This window comes from Teleopsis dalmanni, chromosome 2, assembly GCF_002237135.1.
Source record: "Teleopsis dalmanni isolate 2A chromosome 2, ASM223713v2, whole genome shotgun sequence".
Classification (NCBI taxonomy): domain Eukaryota; kingdom Metazoa; phylum Arthropoda; class Insecta; order Diptera; family Diopsidae; genus Teleopsis; species Teleopsis dalmanni.
In genome coordinates, this window is record NC_051847.1 from 229,862,959 (window position 1) to 229,884,534 (window position 21,576).

Consider the following 21,576-nt stretch of genomic DNA (forward strand, 5'->3'; position numbering starts at 1 on the left):
ATATATACATAAACTGTACATTAATATTGTAATATCAAGTAGCACTTTAGATCAGTGGTTCTCAACTGGTGTTCCGCGGATCACAACTGGTCGGTGAGTTGGTTAAAAATGGTCCGTGAATCAAATTTAACAGGTATGAACCACAACTAGTCTGCGAAATGGTTAAAAATGGTCCATTAATTACATTTTACAGAAATTAACAGAAAAAAGCACAAAAAAGTTCCAAGTAACTATATACCTATTTCATACAATTCATCATACATTATAACATACCAGAGATGCATAAAGCATATTAAAATGATCATACCGTTTATTATTCTTAATAAAATAATAAAAAAACAAAAACATCATAGTAGTCCTTGTCCAAAAGAAGGTTTGGAAACCACTCCTTTAGATAATATATTAACATATATAAAAATATATTGGGCTTACAAAAAGCTCAATCTGAGAATGATTTCCAAATCAAAGACATGCGTTTATAAATAGGATATCGTTTTATTTATAATATGTAAAATTTTAGTGTACTACAATAAATATATATATATATATATAATATTTGTAACATCTTTTATAATATTTTTTAATTTCCAATAGAAGCAGTTTTCTCCATTTGTTTGTTTAGGAAGTTTTCATCCGCCAAATATTTAATTTTTCCAACAAGATTTTTCTTTTCTAAATCAAATTCATATACACAGGGTATGCTGTTGGGAATATTAACGCTTTTAATATTCTCATCAGATATATCTAGAAAATATAAGAAAATCATAACAATCCTTATGAACGTATTTAAGATAATTTTTAAAAATTTATGATTACTTTCAATATGTTTAGCCAATGCGCGTGCTATTGTTCCATGGGCTACGATCAGGACCCGCTTGCCAGCGTGAATTTGTGGAAGTATTTCCTGCTCCCAATATGGTATCACTCGACCCATCGTCGTTTTAAGCGATTCACTTAAAGGAAATTGTTCAGGAGGTATATCACGGAAGCTAGGGTTAGATCTTATGCATTCATAATAGGGATTATCGGACGTAATTGGAGGTGGTAGCACATCGAAACTGCGCCTCCATATTTGCACTTGCTCTTCTCCGTACTTGTCAGCCATTTGCCTTTTATTAAAACCAATTAAGTTGCCATAATGGCGTTCATTTAAACGCCAGTCGCACTTTGTAGGTAAATCAGGACAACCTATTTCCTTAAGTATTATTTTGAGAGTGTCCTGTGCTCGCTTCAACGCTGATGTATAAGCCACATCAAATGCCATTTTGTGTTCCATCAAGGCGGCTGATGATATTTTGGAAGCATCTCTAATACCTGCAAATGTAAAGAATTGAATTTAATATACTCGTATATAATATGTGACGCATCTATTAATTTTTAGGGATATTGTTTGTTTGCCTTCTGCTCTTGCTAAGCTTTTTGTTATTTTTGTGAAAAATGTTTCTCACATATTTATCACGCGTGCCAAAAACTTACCGTTCTCGCTGAGTTCTGCGTCGTGCCAGCCACAAAACAGATTCTTTTGATTGAATGTGCTTTCGCCGTGACGTATGAGCACCATTGAAATGGTTTTCATCTTTCCAGTTTTATTCCAATTCAACCTTTGTAATCTATATTAAAAAACAATATTAACAACAATGAAGTTGGCCGTACCAGTTTTTCACAATTTATTCTAACAAAAATAATCAATTTTATAATCGCGACAACACTCGTTGTCAGCAGCGGTCGCTTATCATTTGATAAGCATCTGACGACCAAAATTGTTTAAAGAAAATAATTAAATAAATAAACAAATGGGAAAGAAAAACAGCAACAGCAACAGCAACAGCAACAACAACAGCACAAGCAGCAACTGAAGAAGAAGAGTAAATTATAACCAAGTTAATAATAGAGATTGTTTAATTATTGTTTTTATTTGCGCTTGGCGTATGTGTTTTGTTATTTTTGCTGTTGCTGACAGTACGATTGCTGCAGTACTACAAATGAGTACAGTGATATCGCAGTGAACAGATGCATTCAGTAAATAAAATAAATTTTTCTTACCCGAGATTTGCTCGAGATACCCGAGATAAAAAGTAAATCTTATGAAAGGGGATACACACAATAGCACGATTACAAGACGAACTCGATAACTGAAACATAAGTGAAAATAATCCGAATGTAAAAGTGAATGTTTTCAAAAAAAAAGTTTTCAGGTATAAATATATCCCAAATATTCTTATACTGTTTGCAATATAAATTTACTATTATGAACGCGTTATTTCTGTTTAGTGCTATTGTTGGTAAACCGCGGATTTATTTTTAGTCCCATGTAAAAATGTTTTTCATCAGTTCGTACTGGATCCATCTTACGATCACATACATTAGGGTCTCAATTTTTTAACTATATCTTTTTTTAATATGATTTGTGGGTACACACCCATAATCGGATATTACTGATTAATAATTAATAATATAATTATTGATTATTCGATAATAAATAATCTCCGAATAAGTTATCTCTATGAAATGGAATTAATAGAGATTACAATATTTATTATAAATGTTTTTGTTGGAGCAAATCAAATACTTCTCGTTTTTCACAGAAACATTTAATTAATATTAAATGATAAATTTTTGATACAAGCGTCTTCGAGATTTCATTTTTGTGCAATTAAAGCCTAACTAATATATTTTCATTTGATGCACTATATATTTTAAATTTAAGTCTTATAGGTATACAAAAATTTTTGAAATGTCTGCTTATATCTGCAATTTTTTTAAAATATTTTTTCATTTTGCTTTTTGTTATTATTCCTTTGTGGTTTGAACATCTGTGTAATTATCTCTAGTTCAGGTCCGCTTATTGTAGGCATAAACATTGTTATGATATTTAAATTTTTTTATTCCACAACTAAGTTTATTAGTATTAAAAGAACTTAACATTATTTTATAGTATAATACTGAAAACGTATTTTGATAGGTATTCGGTATTCGGCTGGTTCTACTATAAATAGGTCTATGTGTGGCTCACACCCAACCAAATTAATCTTATTTAACCAGACCGGTGATCTATATACATATAAAAAAGAAAGTATATTCGAGTATTTTTATTCTTGATCTTAAGGATCTTAAGAAATTAAAATTTAAATATTTCAGTTTATAACACATATGGTTTCTAGCTATTACGTTAGCTATGTCCAAAGATACAAAACTATTGAATGAATTTCACAAATTTTCTAACATCTTTTCAAATTGCATTCTATGTGGTAGTTTTAAATGAAATTCGATTTGGACAATATATGTATGCCATTTCACTTGACATTTCACTTACTCCTTTGCAAGCACTTTTTCTGGGTTCTTACTGTACTCGCAATAAAAAATTTCTATTAAAACGTACTACTTTCTTAGTATGTTTGAAATAGATGAGATTGGACACACACCTGCATTAATGCACAAATGAAAAAAATAATAAATTTTTAAATGAAAAACAATGAAATCATTAATAATTTACAATGTTTTGCTTTCTCGTGAGAACAAATAACGAAATGCAGCAAAAGTTATTGTACTTGGTAAACAGACTATAGTATTTGTTGCTATTGCTAACCTTTCAAATACCGCAACTGTATGTAAGCATACACCTTGAACGCTTAGAAGCGCGACTTTTTCGTCGCTTGAACTAACTGAATGATACCTATGCTGCTGTTATGATTAACACTAAAAAGCTTGCTTCGCTGCTCGTTGCCTCGTTGGCTCGTCTACTGACAGATATGTACATATGTATGTATGTATGTATTCTCGTGACATGTAAAAACTAATAAACTAAAAAAATTCAATCTGAGACGAAACTAAATCAAGATAATACTCGCACTGGTACTTGCGTGCTTTTTGCAACACAATCAAATTACAACTATTTGCATATCTACAACCTCTGCTTAATTATATTTACTTCTTATCTTTCTTAGTTTTTCTCACATTAGTTTAACATTTTTAATTTTTTTTTTATTATTAAAATATTTTTTTTTGTTTTTGTTTTATGCGTCTTATATTTGAAACGAATTGTTCAACATTCGTTATGTTGTCGTGTTGTTGTTGTTGTTGCTCGCATTGATAAAACAAATTGTTGGTGTGTTGTTCATAGTTTGTTTATAATTTTTAACACCTACTACACCTCATTGCCATACTTTTGTTGTCGATGTTGTTGCTATTTTATGGCTTTTCCATAATCGATTCAAATGGCGCTAAGTTGTCTGTTGTTAATTTATTCAAGAAAATAAATAAATAAAACATACTCGTATATGGCCATCACTCGACACCAAACAAAAATATTTTTAAAGTCATTGATATGGAATTTAAGTGGCTTGGTGTTTGCTATTACGACCATATACGTCTTAATAATTAGATCTATTAAACGACGATTTTGGATTATGTAAAATATAACCTGCAGAATTGGTTAGATATCTAAAACTGAAATAAACATAAAATATTTTAAACATTTATTGTTTTCTAATTTACATCCTAAAATATTAGAAAAATAAATTAAACCATTGATAAGTATAATTTGACCTATTATTAATTCTAGTTTCATACTAGAGTAACATACTGTGTAATTAGAGTAAAATCTATTTTTTGTTTAGCGAAAATTAGAATCTAATATATAAATTCACGAGTTTAACTGAAGTTGTTTTTTTTTCAACATTTTTTAAGCGTTTTAAAACAAATTTTTAATAATATAAAATCAAATCAAATTATAAGTAACATTATATCTGATTGCCTTAAAATGAGGAAGATAATAGAACAGAAGAAATAGGTTTTTTATATACTGCTACGCTCAGTTAAACATTGGCATATGTTATGTAACTAAATAAATTTTGAATTTACTATATGATAATCTAAATTTTCTAATTAGCCCATATAACAATTGAAAATAGTATTTTTTATTTTGGCTTAAACAATCGTAAAGTAAAAACTATATAAAAAGACATGCATCACTGTTTTTCGCATTTTTTGAATCGAAAATCTTTTGTATTGCAATACCGTAGCGTAATACTACTTAAACTAATGATAATGTCTAGCAATTTGTATTTGCAACAAAATCAAAGAATGATATATAAAATTTCACAGTAGCAATAAAATGGCCGTGAATTTGTCCTACTCATGTTTAAAAAACCATCTACAATCACCACCAGCAGCAGTACTTTTGGTTTCTTCAGACGCGCTGTTTTTAAATCTCTAAAACAGCGCGTGAAATAACAATAGTCGTATTTTTTTCTTTCAGATTAGCAAAAAAATATTCGCAATTTACGAAAGAAAACATGTGAAGCAACAACACTGCTCTTAAAATCTATAGAGTTAAGTTTTACTCGCAAAAACTTTGCGCCTTAAGCTTCAGTGCGGTCAAATTAAGTAATTAGTCTATTGTGAATGTTTATTGGAAATATGTTGCAAAATTTCAGTTATCTGTAAAAATCATATGAGCATTTCATTTACTAATAAATTTAAATACATAAATAAATAAATTAATTTAAATATATAAGATAGTAATGGTTGCCCTTCTAAAATTCATTTTGTTTTCTTTTATTTAAACTAATTGTGTTTACAATTTTTATATTTCATATTGTATACAACACAAAAAATATATGTCAAAAATAATCATTTAACATATTTTAAAAGTGATGCCAATTTGTTTGAACCAGACTTTATGCTGATTTTATACAACTCTTATGCAAGATACTTGTTGTAGACTCTATAATCAACTAAAATACTATAGAATTCAATAATAGGTGCTTCAATAATAGTGTGGCAAAAAACAACAAGTTGCTGGCCTATAGTTGCTTATATGCACGCAAAACAACAACACTACATTTTCTATCTAAGCGCCTAGTTGTGAAGTGGTTAAACATTTTGGCCAGTAAAGAAATAAGTGTTGCCAACGCATAAGCGAACTTTTGTGAACCTTCATTGGAACTGTCAACGAATATTCCAATCATATGTCAAATGTTTGTAAATAAAAATTCAAACAAAAATAAAATTTTTTTCACAAATTTCAAAATTGTGGAAAACAAATATTTTAAAAATATGCAAAATTGTGATTTTAAAACTATGTATAAATGAAAAACGGTTTAAAATTTTTAACGTATTGGTTGCTTACAAGTATATATTTATTAAGGCAATTAATATTCTAAACTATTATTAATGTTGTTGTAAAAGGAAATTTCAAAAAATTTCCTGCATTCTGTACATTGCTTTTAGTTTATTATTTAATTCAATTTTTTAGTTTTAGCTTTATTATTTATTTTTATACAAAATGTAATTTGCTATCATTATGTACACAAATGCAAGATTTGCTATTTGCCAAAACATAAAACTTGACAGACTGCAACAGCGATGCTAATGTCTCGCTTAGCGCTTATAGGCCAGTATGCTGTTTTTTGCCACACTTGCGAGCCACGAAAAGCACCTAATATCAAAGTAGTAAGCGATTTTTTCTAAATTCCGATTGAAAATTAGTGCACACAAATAATCTTATAATATTTTTATTTATTTTTTTTTTTAAATATTTATATTAAAAAAATGTTATTTATATCAAATTCTTTTTTAATTTTTTATAAAAAAGTGTATTCTGCCAAACTATAATATCTGCGAGATCGAATGCAAATACATTTCGACGTAACTTTAATAAGAATAGTGCATGACATATAAATACTCCAATTATAAATTTTATTTGTAAGGTAAGAAGTTATTTTTATAGCTTCTAGGTATAAAAAACATCCGTATCTATTACACTGGTTTTGTAAATTAATATAATTATTTATTAATTTTTGGCAACTGAATTATTAAACATCAAAATGATCTACCATGTCAAAATATTTTTTAAAAAATCCAAAAAAAATTAAATTGAATATTTTGAAAATTTTAAGATCCGCTCCAGTATATTTTTCAAAAGTAACTGTTAAGTTGATGTAATAATTTTCATTTTGTACTATACAAACATACATTTATATTAAATATTGCCATTATGTTTTTTAGTTTTTTCTTCGTAAAAACAGTTTACATATATTATTCGTTATAAATTTTAGTTAAGAACTTGTTAAATGTAAGGATAAAATAGTTGTTGCGTGCGACTACATTTGTTCATTGGCGAAAGCACGCTCAAACTCATACATACATATGTGTCACCCGTATTTGAAATACGCAAAATTCTAATTTAACTAAGTGCGTCATCATGATACCGTCATCTTCATCGCTTAAATGTAGTATTGTCAAGAACAAAAAATGTAAACAAAATAATTGAATGACACATAAAAAGCAAGCAAAAAATATATTTATTAAGAGCTAGCAAAAACTGATTTTTTAATTTGCTTATCAAAACACGACTTCAGTAGCAAAAAGCGGAAAGTAATACCAATAAGACCCCAATTTCTATTTATAGATAGCAATAACAATAAACAATGCCAGTATGCTCTTTAAATATTTCAGGAATACGAAATGTATGTTATGTTACAATTTACCAAAATTGATGTTACATTTGTTTGACAAATCCTTCCATTAACTGCATCCAAAACTTCACTCAATAGACATGCGATTGAACGCAGCTGCTGCTTATTTTTATTGTTATTCGGCACTCAAATTTAATACTTTTTTCCGGGAAAAATTAAAAACTACATTTACACTTTAACTCTAAAATTTTTATGTTCGTTATATTATAATAATTTTGCTTTATTTCGTGTAAATTTACCGATTTACGTTGTTGAATTCGCTTGTACGTTTTGACTGTGTATAAATACTTAAGTTTGACAGTTGAGATTTGACTTTCAGTTGACTATGTTGCGTTGTTCAAAATCAATAAATTTGATCTTAATATTTATATCGACTTCTCAACGAAATGAGTTCAAACTTCAATGAATACTGGGTCTTTTTATACAAAAACTGTTCTTATTGTTGGCTTATTTGTTGCGCAAAAATATACGTTGTAACTATGCGCGTCGTTAACTATCACGACGCATTTTGACTAAGAAATTTTATTAGAAATTATAAATTATTTCTGTATTACGTCTAATTGCAAAAATGTTCAATCTTGTTCGTTTTTTATTACTTCTTATTAAATAAAATGCATTGCTATGTTATATGTACACATATGTATGCATTAAGTGGCACACCTTTACGGTTCACCCTATAAACATTCGAATATACATACATTTGAATGGATTATAAATAAATTTTTTACTGGTGTACTGCTATTAGGATCAGCATTCAGTATATTTTATAAAATAAAATAAAATTCCAAAATATTTCGAAATCAAAATGACACCAACTGGTGCATAATTGCATGCAACACGTGGTATTAATAAAAGTTTTCCCGGTAGACCGTTAATTAACACACTAAATAAAAAATGCGGGATTTCGGAAGTTTATTTAATATATGAATTTTTTTATTACAGAGTGTAGTTATACTCTTTTAGCATTTATAACCTATTTATTTTTGATCGCTACTGCCTCATATGTGCTTTAAATCTGTGGTGTTGAACACTTATATCCCCGCGTTGCAGTAGCAACTTGCGAAACTTTGCTCTCCTAACTCATAATTTTTGGTGAGTAAGGTAAGTAAAAACAATAAATGTTATGGACCAATTGCGAAGGTATGGGCATACGATGTATTAGTTTTTTGAAGCAAAAACAAATTGTAATTTTTTTTAAATAATATTAAAGGCAGAACTTTAGATTAATGACTTTTTTTTTACTCTCTGCTTTAATTTGGCTAAGTTAGACTCCCTACCTGCTATTTCCTGGCTACGCCAATGCTTACACTAACTCTCCAATTGAAATCAAATCATTAAACCCAACTTTTGAGGTTCCCATATAAATCAACAAAGTTGGACTGATAAAGCGACCGTTGAAGGGAATGTTAAATGATTATATTTCGTTTCTTACTTGCATTATGGGTAAAGATTGTTTTTCTAAAATTATTTTATGTTATTTGTTGTGGCAATAAGTGTGGCTTTATCGCGTTTGAGGTTAAATATTTACCAATGGTGTTTTTCTACGGAGAAGTAGTCTTTCTTTAAAGACTACAGTATCTGTTTAGTATTATAGTTTTTTTATTTCGTACTATATTGTTAAGTAATAGTTCAAAATTTTTAGTAGATGTCTCGATTTGATATTTTCGTATGTTTAAAACTAACATATTTTCTTATATTTTACTGAAACTTATTTTGAAATATATAAATATTAATAAAAAGAACTTATTTAGAACACGGAGATCAACAGAATTATCTTCTATCTAATCGCATATCTATATTATCAAAAATTCTTTATACTAACTTTTTACTAAAATTTTATTAAACAGTAATATTATGGTAGCGGAATTGTTGAAATATAAATATTGTTAGAATTATACATTTTTAGATAATATTATCTTAATGTACTCATAAACTTTTATTTTTGAATTATGATACTATCATTGAAGATATATAAAAATTGTTTTAATCACACTCATTTTTATCCTTGCATTCAAATAATATTGGAAAAGGTTTGTCTTTGATAGGTTGAAGCCAATTGTCTTGGGAGTATTTCACATTATTTTCAGTCTCGATCACATGGAAAGCATAAGCATGACGACTTTGTTGGGAACGATTCGGTTCACTTTTGTGTACAGCATTACCATGAATAACAATGCAAGTACCTATCAAAAATAATTTATATATTATATTTATAATTATTTTAATAATACTAACAAATACTCACCTTTGCTTACTTTTAATGGGGTAAAACTTGATTGAGGATATATTGGTGCTGACCTGTCATATATTAACAACTCATTTGCGTCGTTTTCTTTATTACGTATGTAGCGTCGATGTACGCCACTCTTATGAGACCCCTTTATAAATTGCAGGCAACCGTTTTGCAAATTACAATCTTCTAATGCAATCCAAAACCCGATAGTGGAGTTCGGTTCTGTATATATGAATGATGAATCCTGATGCGGTATCACCTCTCCTCCAATTCCAGGATTTTTGTATATATACATACTTTGGCATACAGCAGGCCTGTTAAAGTTCAACTGCCAACAAATTTCGCGCACGCGATTACTAAATGTAATTTTCTCAAAAGTAGGATGTTCTGTATGTAAGGCATGGCCTACTTTATTTAAAGCGTGCATTGGATTAACTAACAATTCACCATTTGGACCAACAGCACCTTCTTCGAAAAAGTAACTAACCTTATCACCAGACTCAAGGAAATACGTTTCCTTGCTATGAGTATCGGAGGCATTAACAGTGCTAAAAATTTTACGATTCGCTTGCGGTGCATCCATACAAAGAGCTCGGCCAGCTCTGTAAAGTTCTTCTACTTCTTCAACTGTTAAAAACTCCTCAATTATAATAAATCCATTTTCATTTATCTATAATTGTTATTAGTTTTATATGAAAAATATATCTTATTTTGATTCCAAAAAATAATTTTAAAAAATATAATATACTGTATAAGTGAAAACTATATGAAATTCTATTTGCAAACATAATTAAAAACCAAAACAATTTAAATATATTTGGTACACTCGAATCTCTCAAAAAATTGAAATGTATAAAATAATACAAGAATTAAAAATAGTTACTGACTGATTGCACACCTGACCAAATGTTGGCAATCAAAAGCAAAAGTGAAAATTTTCTCATACGAAATTAATTGAAAAATATTTTTCTCTATTTTTTAAAAGCTTCCCTCTTTCTAGGAGGGGAAATGTAAGGAAATGTTTTTGACAATATTTAGTTCGATGTGAATCATTTCATCATAATCTTAATAATTTAAAAATTTCAAATCAAAAATCAATTAACTAATTTATTCAATAAAGTTTTTATGTTATGGAAATTATTTTACACTTAATATTCAACACTCCCATTGATATTTTGTAATTATGAAAGGAATTGCAACAAGGATTTTAATACAAAAAAATATTCCCAATTATTTTATTGTTAAACCTTTTAAGCACAAAAATAAATTCTTCTTTAATGCGCTGATCCGAAATCATGCATACTTTTTACAAACAAATGTAATTATCAGCGGGGGGTGAAAAAATAAATTTATAGCAGCAGCAATTTCTGAAGTTATATCTTATAAAATGTAAATGAAATTTTAAGAATGGAATGAAATAATAAAATAAATAAAACTTCTTTGTTAAAAATGTGCGTAGGCAAAATTGCTTGTGGGTTTCTACCTACAAACATAAATATGCATATTAAATGCATATAATTATGCCGGATGCAATTAGAATGGAGTGATGACAGCTTAATGGACAGAGGACGGTATATTTTATGATTTACACTAATTATTATTTTTTTCTATTATAATGTATTAAAACGATATAAATCGAAAGGAACTGTGAGTATGTTTAAGTTAAATTAGTCGATAGCTATTAATAGAATTAAATTCATCAACTTATGCTTATAAAAATGTTTATACAAATATATATATATAAGAGTACAAATCTTAATAATTTTTTCAATTTTTGATCAACCGTTCACTTACTTCATCCAATAAAGTGTTCCTCATCTTATAGCTTTTCGTCCTTTGCCAATATAAAAATTTATTCAAATTCTTCACAAGATACTGTATTTAGAAATGTTCACTCATATATAAACTATATCGTGTTATGATTCAAACTGATTGAGCAAACTCATTAAGTCTACAGATCACTTGTTTATTTTTAAAAATGATTGATGTTTTCAAAAATATCAGCTGATGTAAATATTTTAAAATTTTCAAGAGGAATACTTACATTTGTTCGCGAACACATTTACGTTTAACATCTTAAAATTACTCTATGCCTTCAAAATTATCCATCCAATAAAATTATTTGATTGCAAAAAAAAACTTGCAGCCTATGCACACAGCGAAAAGGATCGTTTGGGTCCTTAAGTATAAAACTAAGGTGAAATCACAATCTGATTTGATTCAATCCTTATTGTACAATATCAAAATAACATCAAATTCGTAATTTATAGTAGTACAATTATATTATGATATTGCGAATAATTCTTGAAAATTAAAATAAAATCAAATGAAATAAATATGATATATAAAATCAAAATAAAATTAACAGATTTATTTGAACAAATTTTTAACGAGCAGATACGTATTACCAAATCAAAAACACAATTAAAATTCTTTGTGTAAAAAACAAATTTTAGTTAGAAAATTAATTAAACTGTTTAATTCTTGGTTTTTTATTTTTAAAAGTAAAGTCAAAAACCATTACATTTTTTTTGTTTATTTCTTTGCATTATAACAAATTATATTAATATTATAACATTGAAGCACGTTATCTCGAGGACCAAACCACATTGAGATAAAGCTTAATGGAAAAAGTTACTTATAATGACAAACCGTCGTTAAATTGTAGTACTTAGAAATAATTTATTTCATTGAAAAACAAGCGCAAGTGAATTTTAAAAATTACCCAAAAAACGATAGTATATACATAATAAACTCATTCCGAGTAACTTTCTCCACTACGTTATATAGTATAGCTCGAGATATCGAGCTTTAAAGTTATATATTAATATATTAATGTGCATTAAATACACATACAATAAATGCATATAATGTTTGGGTTTTGTATAATGAAATATGATGAAAGTATTGTTTTCTTTAATTTTCTAATTGCATTTCATTTACATGGCGTAGCATTCTTAGACAAATTCAAATACATATTTTGTGCAAGTAAAAATTACTTATTTTTTAGTGCATGACTTAAAAAAAAAGAAATTTAAAATATATCGCATAATTGGTATACTTTCGGAAAATTGTCATTAGTAGAAATCATGGTGATTTTTCAACACGGAAAGTAACAATTTGTTAATATTTTCAATTGAATTTTGGTTGAAAAAGTTGTGATGGCAGTACCTGCAGATTAAAACTTGCAATATTTACAAACACTTTCTACTACAAACCTAAGTAAATGTCAAAATTTCAAGAATAATAAGTGATTTGCAGTTTTCGGTATTAACCGTGTAGTCAACGTATTAAATTTGTTTCTGATAGGAAGAAAGAAACAGAGTGAAATTTATTCAAAAATATTATTATTCGAATAATTAATTTTTAAAAATCTTAAAATTTCTTTATTTTTAATACATTTGAACTCCAGCACCTAATTTAAGGTTAGACATTTAACAATTTCAGCGTCCGGTTTTAATAGATATTTTTGTTTTTCTTCATAGTGATATTAAAATGAATATAACATCGGCTGCGGGCATAATCTCGCTCCTAGATGAGCCTATAGCTGATTTAAAGGTATTTGCTTTAAAAAAGCTAGATTTTATCGTCGATGAATTTTGGCCAGAAATATCGGAATCCATTGAGAAAATTGAAATGCTGCATGAAGATCGTAGCTTTCCAGAAAATAAGTTAGCTGGTATGGTTGCTTCCAAAGTTTTTTATCATCTTGGTTCATTTGAAGATGCTTTAACATATGCCCTCGGAGCTGGTGACCTCTTCGATGTGAATGCACGTAATGAGTACACTGAAACTATAATAGCTAAATGCATAGACTTCTACATTGCGCAACGAGTTGAATATATTGAAAATCCTAAGGAAGCTAAGTCAGTTGATGCTCGATTGGAAGGTATTGTTAATCGCATGATTCAGAGGTGTTTGGATGATGGCCAATATCGACAAGCACTTGGCATCGCATTGGAAACACGTCGTATGGATATTTTTGAAGTCTCCATTATGAAGTCAGATGATGTTAGTGGTATGCTGGCTTATGCATACAATGTAACCATGTCACTTATTCAAAATCGTGGTTTTCGTAATGAAGTTTTACGTTGTCTAGTTGGTCTTTACCGTGATTTAGGTGTTCCAGATTATGTGAATATGTGTCAGTGTCTAATTTTTTTGGAAGATCCCTTAGCTGTAGCAGAGGTTCTTGATAAATTAACACGTTCATCGCAAGAACCTAACAATTTAATGGCTTATCAGATCGCATTCGATTTGTACGAATCTGCGACTCAAGAATTTTTAGGAAAAGTACTACAAGCATTAAAAGAAACTGCGCCTATACCAACGGCTTTGCCAAGTACGTTCAAGCCCCAGGGTACTAATTCATCCGATGATTCCTCAAAAACAGACGAGGAAAAGGCAAAAGAAAAAACCGAAAAAAGTGACGAAGATACTAATGGTAAAGTTTGAGCTATTGTATTTTTTTTTTATAAATGTAAATGAATATATTATTTTCAGAAGATTCTAAAATTGAACGAACAATAGATTCACTTAACGATTCAGAAAAAGCTCACCAGAAAAACATTGAAAAGCTTATATCTATCCTCTCGGGAGAATTAACAATTAGCCTGCAACTTCAGTTTCTTATTCGAAGTAATCACGCTGATATGCAAATCCTGCGCGGAACTAAAGAAGCTGTGCGTGTGTCGATTTGTCATACTGCCACGGTTATAGCAAACGCATTTATGCATAGTGGGACAACCTCTGACCAATTTCTACGTGATAATTTAGATTGGTTGGCAAGGGCTACTAATTGGGCAAAGCTTACAGCGACTGCATCTTTGGGTGTTATTCATCGGGGTCATGAAAAAGATTCACTAGCTCTTATGCAAAGTTACCTGCCTAAAGAAACTGGCCCTAGCTCTGGTTACTCTGAAGGAGGCGGATTATATGCGTTAGGTTTAATTCATGCCAATCATGGTACAAACATTATCGATTACCTTCTGCAACAATTAAAAGATGCCACAAACGAAAACGTTCGTCATGGTGGATGTTTGGGGCTTGGTTTAGCTGCAATGGGTACTCATAGGCAAGACTTATATGAACAACTTAAGTTTAACCTCTATCAAGATGATGCTATAGTTGGAGAGGCAGCAGGTATTGGCATGGGTATGGTTATGCTTGGATCGAAAAATGCACAAGCGATAGAAGATATGGTCTCATATGCTCAAGAAACACAACATGAAAAAATTCTGCGAGGCCTTTCTATTGGTATTTCTCTTACAATGTTTGCAAGATTGGAAGAAGCAGACCCTCTTGTAACAAGTTTATCTACAGATAAGGATCCAGTTTTACGTCGTTCTGGTATGTATACAATAGCAATGGCATATAACGGTACTGGCAGTAACAAGGCGATACGCAAATTATTACACGTTGCTGTGTCCGATGTTAACGATGATGTGCGTCGAGCTGCAGTCACGGCTATCGGTTTTATATTATTCCGCACACCTGAGCAATGTCCGTCTGTTGTAAGCTTATTAGCCGAATCATATAATCCCCATGTAAGATATGGAGCAGCAATGGCGTTAGGTATAGCGTGTGGTGGTACTGGATTGCGAGAGGCTATTGCTTTGTTAGAACCAATGGTCAAATTCGATCCTGTGAATTTTGTTCGTCAAGGTGCACTCATTGCGTCGGCAATGATATTAATACAGCATACTGATCAAACTTGTCCAAAAGTAGCTTACTTTAGGCAATTATATGCAGAAGTTATAAGTAACAAACATGAAGATGTAATGGCAAAATATGGTGCTATATTAGCTCAAGGTACGAAATATTTTATTGAAATAAAGCTATAATTTTTATTAATAAAATAAATAAAATTAGGTATTATTGATGCTGGAGGTCGTAATGCCACTCTGTCCTTGCAGTCTAGAACAGGTCACACGAATCTTCAAGCTGTTGTTGGTATGTTAGTTTTTACGCAATACTGGTACTGGTTCCCGTTGGCACATGCGTTATCATTAGCTTTTACACCTACTTGCGTCATTGGCTTAAACTCTGATTTGAAAATGCCAAAAATGGAGTTTAGATCTTCCGCCAAACCATCACTTTACGCTTATCCAGCGCCATTGGAAGAAAAAAAATCAGAAGAACGAGAAAAGGTGGCAACTGCAGTATTATCAATTGCCGCAAGACAAAAACGTAGGGAGACCGCGGATAAAAAAGAGGAAGAAAAAATGGATGTCGATGAAGATAGTAAGGATTCTAAGAAGGAAGAAGAGAAAACGAAAGTTGATGAAAAACCAGATGATAAGAAGAAAAAAGATGATAAGAAGAAAGATGAAAAGGAGAAAGAAAAGAAAAAAGAAAGTGAAAAGGATCTTAAACCATCAACTAGCAGCTCAGCTTTAGAAAAAGATAAAAGTGATGATAAAAAAGATAAAAAAGAACCAGAACCTAATTTTGAGTTATTACAAAATCCCGCTCGTGTTATGCGTCAGCAATTAAAGGTCTTATGTGTGGCTGACGGACAATCTTATAAACCATTAAAAGATGTTACCATAGGTGGTATTATTGTCATGCAACACACTGGTAAAACACCCGACCAGGAGTTGGTAGAACCAGTAGCTGCATTTGGACCTAAAAATGAAGATCTTAAGGAACCAGAACCACCAGAGCCATTTGAATACATCGAAGACTAAATGGAAATGCTATTCATAATCATTTAATCGAAGAATATGATCACTAAAAAAATAAAAACATCAACTTAAAACTAACAAATTACTACGTACGTTTATTCTTTGTCTTCTATATTTATAAATACATTTACATTGATTTTTTAACCTTGTATGATTTGATTTGATAAATTATTTTGTGGACATTGGGGTTGATTTTGCATATACATAATTTATAAATATCATTGTATTAAACATTTAGAAAGTAAAATTCATTCTATATTTTATTATAAAATGAATATTATTTTTATCTGCGAAATGTGTTCTTTTATAGGATCTATAGAATTATTGTTCGCTCAACTGGGAACAGTATAAAATTGTGATAAATTTAAAAACTCGAACATTCATTATAAAAAAGGCACCACATACCAATAACCCTTTCTTTGAAATGCAAAATTCCGTATGACAAACAGCATTTTTCCTAAGCATTGGTGTGTTCATCATTTAACTATGGTAATTTATTTTGTGAAAATAGATCTAATGCTGTTTGGATGAAACGAAATCCAAACATCTTTTCTTTATATTTAAAATATATTAGGAAATGGAGAGTTAGTTGAGGATCCAATTTCTTTCTGATACATATGGTATTTTTGTAACGATGTCAATATATAGTACCTGTATTGATAATTCGATGCAAATATTGGAGCAGGGTTACGCAGTAGTTTGATTATGCTATTAACCGAAAACAAATTTTAAAGGGTATAGTCTATACAGAAAGCACGAGCAGTTGTCATTTGAAATGTAATTTTGCTTGTTCGACTCGATTCACTAAAGACCTGTTCACACATCAAATCGTAATTTTAATTTAATTTTGTTTTGGCAATTAAACTTGTAAATGTAAATGCCGCTATGGATTACCTCTTGAGATTGCTAGAATTAAAGTTGTAAACTAGTAGCGTTGGTAGTACTAAGAAAAACTACAAAAGTTGCGTAGTTGCAATTTTCCATTGATTCTTTCATTTAATTGATTACACAAGTCATCTGGCTTGCTACCAGTGATATTCTTAGAAACATTTCTTACTTTGAAGCCATATATCTTTAAAACAAAATTATATTGAAGTGTAGTTTAAAGTGACAATTTGTTTAAAATAACTGTCTTTATTAAAGACAGTTTGACAAAACGCCCGTTTTCAAATGGGCGTGGTTGAAAAATCAGATCCGTGTCGTTGCAGTTTATAAAAATTATTCATAACATCGCTGCACAATTCGACTATTGTGAATTAGAAATTTAATACAATACAGATATTTTATAAATTATCATTCAACTGTAATTTTGGCAGCCAGAATTTGTATAGATTCGGATTGTAATTTTAACTTGATATTATGAGTAAGCAAAATGAGCGGATACATAAATTGTTTTGCTACAAATATATTTATATAATCATTTGGTACCAGAGAGGTATATATAAGTCTGTATAGTTTATTTTTAACAGGCAAAAGTCTGTAATACTTGTTTGCAAATGTAATAATGCAACACCATTTGCACTGAACTTGAATATAGATAGTTTATTATGAAGATTAACAATTTCAATTATTTATTTTTGTTATTTAGAGCTATGTTGAATCGTTAAATATATTTTTCAGTTTTTTTTAATTATTATTTACTTTATATAAATTTTTTTTGTAGACAATTTGTCAATGCTTAGAAATTTGGCTTCATCAGTAATATTATATAACAATCAAAAAGAGCATTATATAACAAATATATATATTAAAAATATCAAACAATTACATACATTTTGAATTTAATAATTTGATTAAATTATATTCTGAATAATACTTTTAGTAAACATCGTCGTACATGCCAATTTCAGAGAAACAAAGTAAAAGTAAAAGAATTTTTTTTTGCAGTGTGGCCACTCTATTCTTGTGATGCGAATTGGATAAATGCAAGAATAAAAATAAAATTAAAAACGCGGGAACTGTTTGGAAAAGAATGTAATGCTTTGGCATTGTTTTACTGTTGTTGGGAAGTGTTTGACGCTATAAGGGGTCAAATATATTTGTGTCTGTTTATAACTAAAAATAATTTTATGAAACTGCTTGTTAATATGGATAATTGCGAGGATATGGCCGTGGACTGTTCTCCAACCAAACATGAAAGCGCTGGCGCTTCAAAAGTTAACTTATCAGCAGCTTCATCTGAAGTTTCATTGGATTTAAAAACAAGTTGGGTGGAAAATGTTTGTGAATCTGAACGTACCCTCCATTCTTGTGTAAGTACAAAGATTGTGAATAAAATTTTTAAATTAAATATTAAACGATTATTTAGTCGCGTTCCTCGAATGAAGAGCAAGAAACTGGTTGCAATAACTCTGGAAATAAGTTCGAGAACTCAAAAAGTGCACGTGAAATATCTCTAGAGTTTATCGATGGTATGAACGAAAAGAAATTTGATCGCTTAGTTAAACAAGATAAATTGAAAACGCCTTTTAAACGTCGTTATTCAAATGCAACAAGCACTGATAGTCGCTCAGATAGTCCAAACAGTACAACCAGCGGTGAAGTTGCAACTCTTCGAAATAGTTTTAATAGTCGTAAAGTGGAAAAGCGAGTGCGTCATAATAGCATCAATTCTTCATCTTCATCAGCATCCACAGAGGTTGATCCGGCCATTATATCACGTCGTCAGAAGCAAATCGATTATGGTAAAAACACTATTGCATATGAGCGCTATTTGGAACTTATACCAAGGTAATATTCAATAATTTAAGAATGACAACTTATAATAAACAATATTTTTAATAAAGATCCCAACGTACCCGTGACCATCCACGTACTCCTAACAAATATGGAAAATATAGTCGCAGAGCTTTCGATGGATTAGTAAAAATATGGAGAAAACAGCTTCATTCTTATGATCCGCCGATTAATGATGCCGTCGATAAAGAAGACAAATCGTCGAGCGACGACTCAGATTCCGAATAAATTATTGTGCAGTTGTAGGTAAACGGATATTATATATGTAAAGTTGTTACGTTAGAAGTGTAATGCAAATTTATTCATAAATTAAAGAAATTTATATATAGTTACTTTTTAAATTCCTGTGTAGTAAAAGTTACTCATTATTTATATATAAAATAAGTTACCTAGCTTATTGAAGAGATATACTTTAAGAAATAAAGCAATATCTAATTTTAGTCCTCTTTACATAAGTATGAATATTTTTAAATTTCGGTAATGTTCGGGATGTTAAAGAATTTTTGTTTCATTTCCAAAGATTAAAAGGACAAAATTTGATTACATGTAATGATAAAATTTTTAAAAATAACGCCAAATGTTTTATATATTAAATTCCGATATAGAAGATTGCTTTATAGGAGTAAGAAATATAAGAAATTATTGTAGTATTCAGATATTGAAAACATTATTTATTTATATTAAAGTGTTTGATGTATAAAATGATATAATTTAATGAGAATATGTAAAATGCACCAATAGATTTGCAAATTATTTGTTCTGATTCAAGATACTTAAAACTTCATCAAGTTTACTTAAACGTTGCTCTATTAGATTTAATCGCGTATTCATTCTCGATTCCATTTCTTCAATATTTTTTCTTACAATGTTATCCAGCAACGTTGCCAATAGAGCATCGTTTCCAGTCTTCTTATTACTGCTTTCAACTAATTGGTCTTGCATATTTGAATTTTGACTATATAATTGCATGAACAATTTGCACTTCTCTGCTCCTGGTGATATGGTTTGCTTGGAACTGTTTAGAATTTTTTGTACGTTTTCCAAATTTATACAATTTGGTGTTTGTGTAGTAATTCCGTTTGGGTTTGGAGCTGCAAACAAAATGATACCGAAAACACAAACTTCATCAGCGGGCGTAATAAACTACAAATAAATGTTTTTAAGTTGATATCAACTGACATGTGCTTTATATCACCTTTAAAGTTACTTCCACCACTCCTGACTTTTCTATTTCCACGTCATACCTATACGAAACTAATGAACCAGCTATATCTGCCTCATCTTCGTCTTCTTCCATAATTGTACCGTAAACAGTTTCTGCGTATTCCTTTTGTTCACCAATAAATAATTCTATTTTCGGTACGCTACACAAAACAGTAAACGCTTCAACTTTATATGGAGGTGACACCAAAAGTTGAAGTTCACAGGCCGTTTCACTTCGAGAAGAATTTGGACGTCCCAGTAAAATTGCACGATCCGCACAAAGAATATCATCCAATTTTGGCTTTACAAATATATCTTCATTTGTTATATTTGTTTGAACTACTTCATTAAGTCCACATCCGCCATTTAAAATCCAGTTGGATTTAACCGCCTTAATAATATTTTTATGGGAATCCATTGCAACTAATGCTACTGTTAGAGAATGATCCTGCAATTTTAGTTTCTTTGTTTTCCTGTTGTTTACATTGTATGCCTAATACATATCAATTTCAGGGTAGCTCAGTGTAATAATTATCCGCAAACACTGTTGCATTTATAAAAAAAAATACTATAAATTGCGTTCACAATAGTTTCCGAAAAATACGTTGTGAAGGCACACATCTAGGATTTCTTCACTATTTTTACTTCGCATGCTAAACCCGTGCTACAAATATATGAAAGTCTTAAGTGCTTAGTTTTGTGAATTGTCTTTGATGAATCCAACATTAAACTGTGGTAACTATCCAGTGCTTCGGAAAAATTCAATGTTAATTGCATGCTAAATAATATGTTTGAAATGTCGTGACATAGCCCATACTATTATGTTTTAATTGTTAAATGCGAATTATTTGTAATCAGACTGTTTACATAAAATTTTTCGGAGATGTTTTTTAAAGTTTATGAACATCGTTTGATGTTAATCAACACCTAAGCTGTTCTTAGGTGTTTTGTATATGTATATCAGGGTTCGCACAAAAATATATAGACATATTTTGGTGCGTTTTTTTAGTGTGTTAGTTTTACTACACAGTGACGTAAATAAACTTTTATTAGTTTATATAAATTTGAGAATGTTTTTATATAAAGGCAACTCTTTTTCTTCGTTAACTTTGTTTTTTCACAAGTCCTAAAAATGTCTTAAAGGCCTTACATATTTTTTTCGATGGGGCAAATGCACAAAGGAGCCGCAGGACGTTATGATTTGCTTTATCTAACTTTTTAGTTTTAGTTATTTTTTTTA

General features: G+C 29.8%; 5 protein-coding genes across 8 annotated transcripts; 2 read left to right on the plus strand and 3 right to left on the minus strand.

The window, feature by feature from the left end:
• Window positions 1-531: 531 nt before the first annotated feature.
• LOC119685556 (phosphoglycerate mutase 2) lies at window positions 532-7,815 on the minus strand. 3 transcript variants are annotated; one of them, XM_038099872.1, is made up of 4 exons: window positions 7,718-7,815; window positions 1,477-1,610; window positions 817-1,314; window positions 532-744 (listed from the first exon to the last, which is right to left on the minus strand). In XM_038099872.1, exons 2-4 carry the CDS (start codon window positions 1,574-1,576, stop codon window positions 581-583), a joined length of 762 nt encoding a protein of 253 aa, XP_037955800.1. In that variant the 5' UTR covers window positions 1,577-1,610; window positions 7,718-7,815; the 3' UTR covers window positions 532-580. The 3 variants fall into 3 exon arrangements, with proteins under 3 accessions (XP_037955800.1, XP_037955799.1, XP_037955801.1); XM_038099871.1 differs by lacking the exon at window positions 7,718-7,815 and adding an exon at window positions 7,491-7,659; XM_038099873.1 differs by lacking the exon at window positions 7,718-7,815 and adding an exon at window positions 3,587-3,682.
• Window positions 7,816-9,409: 1,594 nt separating this feature from the next.
• Window positions 9,410-11,672, minus strand: LOC119685435 (phytanoyl-CoA dioxygenase domain-containing protein 1 homolog). Its single transcript, XM_038099709.1, has 3 exons — window positions 11,506-11,672; window positions 9,724-10,381; window positions 9,410-9,661 (listed from the first exon to the last, which is right to left on the minus strand). Exons 1-3 carry the CDS (start codon window positions 11,527-11,529, stop codon window positions 9,462-9,464), a joined length of 882 nt encoding a protein of 293 aa, XP_037955637.1. The 5' UTR covers window positions 11,530-11,672; the 3' UTR covers window positions 9,410-9,461.
• A 1,267-nt stretch (window positions 11,673-12,939) lies between these two features.
• Window positions 12,940-16,482, plus strand: LOC119677848 (26S proteasome non-ATPase regulatory subunit 1). 2 transcript variants are annotated; one of them, XM_038089403.1, is made up of 4 exons: window positions 12,940-13,136; window positions 13,197-14,155; window positions 14,215-15,522; window positions 15,583-16,482. In XM_038089403.1, exons 2-4 carry the CDS (start codon window positions 13,207-13,209, stop codon window positions 16,398-16,400), a joined length of 3,075 nt encoding a protein of 1,024 aa, XP_037945331.1. In that variant the 5' UTR covers window positions 12,940-13,136; window positions 13,197-13,206; the 3' UTR covers window positions 16,401-16,482. The 2 variants fall into 2 exon arrangements, with proteins under 2 accessions (XP_037945331.1, XP_037945332.1); XM_038089404.1 differs by having other exon boundaries at window positions 14,218-15,522.
• A 1,763-nt stretch (window positions 16,483-18,245) lies between these two features.
• On the plus strand, window positions 18,246-19,583 carry LOC119680397 (histone RNA hairpin-binding protein). The gene is made up of 3 exons (XM_038093189.1): window positions 18,246-18,649; window positions 18,706-19,127; window positions 19,184-19,583. Exons 1-3 carry the CDS (start codon window positions 18,467-18,469, stop codon window positions 19,359-19,361), a joined length of 783 nt encoding a protein of 260 aa, XP_037949117.1. The 5' UTR covers window positions 18,246-18,466; the 3' UTR covers window positions 19,362-19,583.
• A 200-nt stretch (window positions 19,584-19,783) lies between these two features.
• Window positions 19,784-20,840, minus strand: LOC119680396. Its single transcript, XM_038093188.1, has 2 exons — window positions 20,329-20,840; window positions 19,784-20,276 (listed from the first exon to the last, which is right to left on the minus strand). Exons 1-2 carry the CDS (start codon window positions 20,752-20,754, stop codon window positions 19,884-19,886), a joined length of 819 nt encoding a protein of 272 aa, XP_037949116.1. The 5' UTR covers window positions 20,755-20,840; the 3' UTR covers window positions 19,784-19,883.
• Window positions 20,841-21,576: the final 736 nt, after the last annotated feature.

Bases quoted from the DNA above. Each gene is read 5' to 3' on its own strand.
- LOC119685556 (XM_038099872.1), bottom strand. From the start codon at position 1,576: ATGAAAACCATTTCAATGGTGCTCATACGTCACGGCGAAAGCACATTC. The intron at 1,315-1,476 runs GTAAGTTTTTGG...TTACATTTGCAG, and splicing joins CGCAGAACTCAGCGAGAACG to GTATTAGAGATGCTTCCAAA. The intron at 745-816 runs GTAATCATAAAT...TATATTTTCTAG, and splicing joins ATTGGCTAAACATATTGAAA to ATATATCTGATGAGAATATT.
- LOC119685435 (XM_038099709.1), bottom strand. From the start codon at position 11,529: ATGAGGAACACTTTATTGGATGAA. The intron at 10,382-11,505 runs GTAAGTGAACGG...TAACAATTATAG, and splicing joins GGAACACTTTATTGGATGAA to ATAAATGAAAATGGATTTAT. The intron at 9,662-9,723 runs GTGAGTATTTGT...TATTTTTGATAG, and splicing joins CCCATTAAAAGTAAGCAAAG to GTACTTGCATTGTTATTCAT.
- LOC119677848 (XM_038089403.1), top strand. From the start codon at position 13,207: ATGAATATAACATCGGCTGCGGGCATAATCTCGCTCCTAGATGAGCCT. The intron at 14,156-14,214 runs GTAAAGTTTGAG...TATTATTTTCAG, and splicing joins AAGTGACGAAGATACTAATG to AAGATTCTAAAATTGAACGA. The intron at 15,523-15,582 runs GTACGAAATATT...AAATAAAATTAG, and splicing joins TGGTGCTATATTAGCTCAAG to GTATTATTGATGCTGGAGGT.
- LOC119680397 (XM_038093189.1), top strand. From the start codon at position 18,467: ATGAAACTGCTTGTTAATATGGATAATTGCGAGGATATGGCCGTGGAC. The intron at 18,650-18,705 runs GTAAGTACAAAG...ACGATTATTTAG, and splicing joins AACGTACCCTCCATTCTTGT to TCGCGTTCCTCGAATGAAGA. The intron at 19,128-19,183 runs GTAATATTCAAT...TTTTTAATAAAG, and splicing joins TATTTGGAACTTATACCAAG to ATCCCAACGTACCCGTGACC.
- LOC119680396 (XM_038093188.1), bottom strand. From the start codon at position 20,754: ATGGATTCCCATAAAAATATTATTAAGGCGGTTAAATCCAACTGGATT. The intron at 20,277-20,328 runs GTGATATAAAGC...ATTTATTTGTAG, and splicing joins TGGTGGAAGTAACTTTAAAG to TTTATTACGCCCGCTGATGA.